General features: G+C 57.6%; 1 protein-coding gene across 1 annotated transcript; it reads right to left on the bottom strand.

Annotated features, from left to right (window-relative positions):
• Positions 1 to 2,178: 2,178 nt before the first annotated feature.
• On the bottom strand, positions 2,179 to 7,584 carry FADS6 (fatty acid desaturase 6). The gene is given in 8 exon segments (XM_008640649.2): positions 2,179 to 2,816; positions 3,728 to 3,907; positions 4,464 to 4,651; positions 5,464 to 5,525; positions 5,527 to 5,630; positions 5,890 to 6,056; positions 6,802 to 7,154; positions 7,383 to 7,584. Coding segments are annotated over 8 exon segments (1,242 nt in total). The 5' UTR covers positions 7,421 to 7,584; the 3' UTR covers positions 2,179 to 2,666.
• Between the last annotated feature and the right edge of the window lie 297 nt (positions 7,585 to 7,881).

Raw genomic sequence — 7,881 nt, 5'->3', positions numbered from 1 at the left:
CAGCGTCATCATCGCTGATGCTGCTAATTGCCTGCGCCCCTTTATCACCCAAAAAAGCGACCAGCTTGGCGCGGTCAACCGAGGGAAAAAGAAGTTCAGAGTGATTTTAACCATGCGCTGCACAGCCGCCCTGCTCTTACCAGGAGAAACTCACAGCATCCTTCGATAGAGGGTCAAACATTAACGCCAGAGAGAGTGGAAAAATGACAGAGCTCCTGGCCCAGCGTCCCCATGGTCTCTGCCTTATTTCCTCCTTAATCCCCATCACTCAGCTCATTTCAAATGCTGGCGCTCACACCTCCCATGCAGGAGCACCACATCCCATCTTGGTTCAGCCTCTGCACAACACACCAGCCAGAAATATCAGCTCAGCGGGCCCAGCAGACGTTTAAAAGTTGGCCAGATGCCAGAGCACACAGGCGAGTGCTTCACGGGCCTTTTTAAATGCAATTAAGACCATGAGGAGTTTACAGCCAGGAGCCGGTTGTAATATGGGTCATAAAACCCACACGCTCTCTCCTGGTCCTGGAAATGAGTTGATGGCTTTCTGCAAAGACACGCTGAGAACGGCAGCTGGCTCTGTGCCTCCCTCTGCAGCTGCTCCTTCAGGGGGGTTGTGGTGAGGACCAGGAATTCCGACGGCTCCAACCCCTCATCCTCAGGTCAGCACAGCAATCATCGACCCCCTGCCCAGAGAGGCAAGGCTGAAGGCTCCAAGTATCACCATAGAGGTCATCCACGAACGCTTAAATTTGGAGGGTTCCAATCACAGGAGTCAGAATCCTCCTTTTTCCCAGAATTCTCCCTTTCCCCCATTAACTTCTGTATCCAGCAGTTCTGGCAGGGAATAATGCACCTGTTTCCCAAGTCACAGGCCGTCCCCCGCTGGCTGAAGGACCTGCAAACGCTCGCCTTTAGATGGCACTGCGTTAAACAACACCCATGAAATCCGGCTGGGAAAAGGGCTGTTGCTCGCACCAGTGCTTGGCACAATTTGGGGCTGATCTCTTTGCAGCAGGAGAGGGCAAAAGAGCATCTTGTGCCCTCAAACGGGAACACGTGAGGTTGAGATTACCCTGCCTGAACAAAAAGCACCTCTAATGACCCTCACCCCCTCACTGGAGCTGGGAATGCTGCTAATTCATCACATTTATCTTAATTTTTCTCTGATGCTCAACTGAGAGATGAATCAGGGAGGCAGTTCTGGGGAGGGTCTTTGACCCCCGGGACCATTCAGGCCATTTAGTTTGGTCAAACCCCTCCAGCTGCTCCCCTACCTACAGACCCAGCCTAACCCATGCTCAAAGGATGGGAATTTGCCCTTTGGATGTTTCATAATGTCCTGGATCGATTACCCACGTGGGCCTGGAGAGAGGTGGCAATGCCACCAGATCAGTGCATCAGCATTCCCTGGGCACCAGCCCAGGATAAATCAATAATTCAACATTTCTGATGCCAAAGGGGTCACACTGGATGGACCCAGGGCCACTTCTCCTTGTCCTGAGTCTGGATCGTCTACACAGGAATGGCATGGGCAGGAGAAGCGGGGTAAAGCACCATGGACTGCCTGCTGCAACAATCACCCTGCCACGGGCCAGGAACCGGGCAGAGCCTCCCTGTGCCTTGGGACACATCTGTTTGTACAGCCTTATAAATCCACACTGTGGGACTGTGGGGGTCCAGCCCTGATGGGAGGAGAGCTCAAATCAGGGAATAAAACCCCAGGCTCAGAGCAAAGCCACGCTGATCCCAGTTTGGCCATCTGCCCTTTCTGCTGCCAGCTCCCCACCGTGACACTGGGGTGGACTTTGTCATCGGTCTTGTGGGTCAGGGACAGCAGAGGACCCTGGTAAAGCCAGACACAGCTTCCCAGAGGAGGTTGGAACTTGCCACAGGAGCATCCTGGCCCCTGGCAGCAGCACAGGGGGCAAAGATAACCCTCCCTAAACAGGGAAAATCTCCCAAGCCCTGGACACCTGCCTGCCTCTGGCAGATGATTGCCCTGATAAATCCTTGCCACAGCAATGACCAGGTCTGGGGTCACCTCTGGGACCCCAGTGCAGACACCACCCTTGGGGTGAGGGTCTTTCCCCCAGTCCTACCCTGGGTACCACAGGATACCAGTAAGACTTCCACCAGCAACAAAACCCAATGATAAAGGAAATCCACCCCGAAGTGTTAAGGCTGAATTTGCCAAATCTCTGTTCCTAGAAGCGACTGATTTAGCCCAAAGTCAGGCAAAGCACAAGCAGCAGTGACACAATCCCCTCCCCACCATCCACCCCTCCCCTGAGACCCCGACCACACAGCTGCAGCTCCATCCTACAGATCCTGGTGCTTCTCAGTTCTGGATGTCCTGGATGTGGCGCCGCATCCCCCACGGATGGGGGAGGTTTCCTCTCCCCAGGTGTGAAAGCAGAGTGAATAAAACTAAGCCCTGGCTGGGAATAACTGTGGGGGGACCCCGATTTTTCCGTCCCTGGTGTTGCACCATGTGGCTCTCCCCCTGCAGTGGCTCCGTGCACCATTTTCTAGCCAAAAGCAAAACTTCAGGGAGGGCTGTTTCCTACGCCACGGCTTCGTGGAGGTGTTGGTCCTGTTAAAACCATCCCTGCTGCATGTCTCTGTGGGAAACAGCCCCCCGAGTGCTGTGGCCCCCACGGTCCTCACTGGATGCCCACCAGCTCCGTTATGGGGGGAGCGTGGACCATCAGCTCCTCGTATCTCTGGAGGAAGAGCCGGAGCCTGGAGCTGTAGGTGTCCTCGTTGTAGGGCAGCTTCTTCTGCTTCAGGTACTGGGAGACGATGGGTTTGATCTGCAAAGGCAAAGGCAGCGTCACCTCTGTGCAGGACGCCCTGGTGTTTGTACACGGTGCCTGAAACGTGCCCAGAAAACCCATCCCCGATCCCCAAAGCTAGGCTGGAGCAGGCAGCACCAGCTGTAATATCTTTGCTGTGAATATTAAGAGGAAGGTGGTTTCCAGCTGCAGCATCACAGGGAGTTCACCCTGGCAAAACGCCTTTGTAGGGCTCTGAATTAGGAGAGATGCCCTAATGAGGCTTCTAATGAGAGCCAGCCACGAATGCTCATCGTTCACACCCATTGTTATCCCCACGTGCCCACACAGCCAACTCGGTGATGGGACTGGGAAGTTCCCACAGACTTAATTACCCCCTTCCCTGCAACACCCCTTTGGGGGAGGTAGGTTCTGCCAGCCCTGTGAGCTTGAGCAAAGGGCACTGAAAATAAGGGCACAGCATTAAGTGAATGGCGATCCTGTGCTGAAGGGCAGTGTGTGGACCTGCCTTGGGATCCCCTCCAGCCAGGGCAGTGCTCAGAGCCCACGTTTTAAACACACCCCACACCTCAGAGCAGCAAGTAAGAGCATGACCAAAGTGATAGGAGGTTTGCTTGGATGTTGTCTGAACCAAAAACTGCACAGTGCTGGGGATGCTTTCCCAATGGAATAACTGGGAGGATCCTGGACTGCTGAAAGGCTGTTGCAGGCTGGAACTGCGACCAGGAGAAGGGGCAGGGAGCAGAAACCCAGGAGAAACAGGAATGGGATAGCAGGAGGTGGGTTACGGGCTGTGGCAAAGCAGCGAGTGCTTTCCAACACGGGAAGGAGCAGCACAGACAGGTCTGGCAGTGGGGACGGGAGGTGGTGGATGTCTCATCCCCATGTCACCTCCCAGCACTCTCAGCCACCCTGTGGGGTCGTCTCACCTTCAGGCACATGTTGTCAGAGAGGCTGGGGAAGAGGTGATGCTCCACGTGGCAGCTGATGAGCGAGTGGCCGAAGGACCAGTCAAGGAGGGCATTGCGGGGCAGGTTGAGGACACCCAGGCTCATGAGGTGGATCCGCTTGGGTTTGCGGTCAGCCGCGAACATGGGGAGGCCGATGTGCTGTGGGAGAGGCAGGGTGGGCACCCTGTGGCACCTGTCACCTCCCCAGTCTCTTCCCAGCAGAGCCAATGGCAGCTCTGTCTGTGTGTGGGCATGAAGAGCCACATTTTGGGGTCTCTCTGCCAGCCCCAGAGCTGGGTTGGTCCCTAAAGTCACTCCATCTTGTGTTTGTCTGTCCATGGAGCCACCAAGGAGCTCCCAGGCTCTGTTCCCCCAACTCATCCACACTTAGAGTCACCAGCCTCTCCCCATCCCAGGGCCTGTAACACCACCTGAAACCCACATCAGCCCTCCCAGTCCTGCCAGCCACTGCAGAGGACCTCATCCTCACACCCTTTGCACTCATCTGCCCTGACATTTTTCAAGGACCACCACTTTCCACCCAGCACCACCAGCCTGATCCTCCCAGTGACAACATCAGCACAAGGCAGGTGACCCACTCGCTTTAAGGTGACATAAGCTCCAGCCATCAGCATCAGGGCTTTGCCACCAGCCCTGGGTGGTGGCTGGCCTGTCTCCAGCACTGTTGGGATATCTTGAAGCTTCAGGTCTCTACCTGGAATATGTTGACATGGATGTAGGGATGGGCCAGGAGGGAGCGGGTGAGCAGCATGCAGAGAAGGGCGGACCACGGTGACTGGAAGCCTGAGATGTGGAGCAGGAGCCAGTAGTGGCAGTAAAACCCCAGAAACATGCAGCAGAGGGTCCGGAGAGCTGCTTTCCACTCCACATTCCTCAATAAATCTGCACAAGGAAGAGGAGGCAGCACATGGGAGAGGTGTTGTTTCCTTACCACCACTGCTGCTCCAGCAGCCAGGCTGCCCAGTGTGCCAATAGCCCCACAGCCCAGCCCAGCCCATGAACTCACTTTCCCCATCCTCCAGGTTGGCCCAAACTCTATAGAACTGCTGGGGTTTGGGTCTGAGAGCCTCCCCAGAGCAGCAGATCCAGCCGTGCATCATCACTCAGGGGACTCGGATGCATCTTCATTTCTTACAATTTGCCAAGTCATTGTCCATGCATTTGGCACTGCCCAGAGCTGGGTCATGCAGCCTGGAGGGCTTTGCTTCCCCAGCCTCTTACTGCTCTCTGGGCTCTTCTCCCTGATTGTTTTCTGGCACCATCACCTTTCCTGCCCAAGCTCTTTATGTCTGGCCCCTGCCCCCCACACCTCCACCCCATACACAGCCATCAAACACGCCGTGTGATGCTCTGATCAACCTGAGACCCACTTGTGACACCCATTATGGCCACAGATCTGAGTTAAAGGAGAATGGATTTGGGGTGCTTCAGGCTCATGATGGCTTTTGCCAGAGATTTCGACATTCAACAGAGGAAATGGTGAAGGGTTTTCTCAGCATCAGCAGAAAGTAGATGCAGCACATGGGGTCCCCAGGGCAAGTGCAGCATCTCCTGCCTTTCCTGCAGCCCAGTGTCCCTCCAGGGGCTGGTGTAGTTAATGTGATGCCTCCAAACAAAGCAGGACCCTTGGGTGGGGTGGGCAGTACAAGCTCCCTGCACCCAGCACCCTGTCCCCAGGTGCCTGGGACACGTACCAAGTGCAACCAGAGGGGTTAGGATGGGCACTGCGAGAGGCGCGATGAACATGTTTTAAAAGAAGTTTCCAGGTGCTGGAGTCCCCCAGGCCGATGACGTTGGTGTAGCCGTGGTGGATCTTCACATGGTTGTAGGTGGCCTGCTCAGCTGTGAAAGATGAGCAGAGCTGGGAGGGAAGAGAGAGAAGTTGTGGTGCCAGGGTTGGGCACTGCCTGGCTTGGGCTTGTGTGTGTGGGAGGAACCCAGGGAGATGCTCTGGAACCATAACGAAGCACCATGGGGAGATGCTCTGCACCCCACAGACCCCAAACCAGTCTGGAAATGGACTTTTAAGAGTTAAGCATTAGAAACCATTCCCACCATTCCAAACATTCCCCACCACGGCAAGGAGCTGATGGGGTGGTTTTGGGGGCTGCCCCACTCACCTCAATGAAGAAGATAGCCCACACTTTGCCCCAGGACTTGGACTCAGTCAAGGCATTGTGGCTGGCCAGGTGGCTGCCCTTGACGGTGAGGGTGTGATGCACCACGCCAAGGGTGAGGACACCCACCAAGAAAGGGATGGCCTGTGCTGACCGCAGGCACAAGAATCCTGTGGAGAAACCAGCTGGGCAGGAGCTCGGCCATGCACGTCCTGCAGCCCTCTGAGCCAGGCTGGAGGTGTTGCTACACCCAAACACACCAGCCACGGCTCTAAACCTGTTCTTCAGCCATAGTTACAGGTATTTAAACCACAGAAGTCAGAGTCTGCCTCCTCATCACCCTCATGACTGGGCCAGTCACACTCACCCTTGTGCTGAAGGTTTGGCCACTTCCAGCCTTGATGGCAACAGGTGCTGCAGGTGCCCGATCCCACCCCACAGCTCTGGGATGTGGGATCCCCCTGCTGTCATGACCCTGCCAGGATTTCAGCATCCCCAGGAGTTCAAAAGCAAGGGAAGGTCCCAGCTTTCCAGCCAGAGACCCATGCCCAACCGTTTTCCCCTGCACCCACCACAGCCAGGGCCATTGCCACCAAAACCACCACGGTTTCCCTGTCCCATGGTGGGACACATCACCCCCCGTCCTGCCCTGTGTACATCTGCCTGGGCACCATCCCCTCAGCCCAGGCTGTACCTCAGATACCACTGTCCCCACACCCCAGGCTGTCCCCCGGGTGTCATTGTCACCCGCTGTGGGGTCAGGGTGCACCAAGTCACGGGGTGAAGGAGTTACTGTGGCTTTGCTACAACCTCAATAGGTGCCAACAGGCTCCCAGCACAAAGCAGTCACGAGGAGGCAGTGGGACCCCTGGGGACTCCCCTGGCTGTGGTTTGGGGGGCACTGAGCCCGGTTACCTGCTGGGAGCAGGAGGAAGCTGCAGGCAAGGATGCTGATGTCCACACCGTGCCGTTCCCACCAGCTGCTGCTCTTCACCACCTTCTGCACCAGCTCCGAGAGCTCGGTCATCAGGGCTTCCTCGGGCTGCCCTGCTCGCTCTGGGGCTCCCCCGGGGGTCACGTCCCCGTCACCCAGTGCTGGCCCCCACTCCCAGCCCTCTGCCATCACCTCTGTCCTGCTGCCACCAGGTGCTGTCGTGCCGCGGAGCGAGGGGTCCCCCATCCCCCTGAGCCGGGGGGTACCGCCGACCTCACCGTTGACCTGCCGTCCCCTCGGCCTCGCCGGGTCCCCATCCTCCAGCGGCATCTCCCTGCTGAGCAGAGGCCACGCAGGGTGTCACCCCCAGACGATCAACCCCAGCACCCCGACCCACCGCGGACGGGCTTCCCGGCTCCTGCTGCCGCCGAAGGACACGGGAAGGGCAGGGATGGAAAAAAAACCAAACAATCCAAGGAGGACGCAGCCAGCGGAGACGGCCGGAGGAGCCGCCCATCCTCCCACCACACGGACACCCCGGCCACCACAGCCCCCTACTCACGCCAGCCCTGGCTCGGTGGCTCTCCCGGCGCTGGCCATCCCAGGGTGGCCGGGCAGCCCGTGCGGCTCCGCGCACCAGGGCAGCCGCGATTTGGAGAAGGGAGGAGCGGGGGAGGACTGGGGGAGGGCGAATGCAGATTAGCGATGGCAATAATCCGCCTTGGTGGCCCATTTCGGGGAGCAGCCGTGGCAGCGGGGCCGCGGGGAGGACGCTCGGCGAGGGCACAGGGAAGCGACGGCAGCAGAGGAGGGAAGGAGTGGAAAAAAGATGGAGAGAGGCTGGAAATGCTGGGGGGGAAGAAGCCAAGCGCCAGGAATAGCCCTGAGAAACCCAAGCGGAGCACAGAGGACAGGGATAGGGTTTCGCTTCTGCCAGGGAGAGGGAGCAAACGTTGTCTGTCCCACGAGGGAGCCGTTCTGGGGAGAAAACCGACCTTTTCCACAGCAAGGAGCAGGCTGCGGGAAGGAGGGGCTGCCTGTGCCCGCCGGCCCAAAACGCT

Source organism: Corvus brachyrhynchos, unplaced genomic scaffold (genome assembly GCF_000691975.1).
Source record: "Corvus brachyrhynchos isolate BGI_N302 unplaced genomic scaffold, ASM69197v1 scaffold148, whole genome shotgun sequence".
Lineage (NCBI taxonomy): Eukaryota > Metazoa > Chordata > Aves > Passeriformes > Corvidae > Corvus > Corvus brachyrhynchos.
This window is presented reverse-complemented; position numbering and strand designations above follow the sequence as displayed.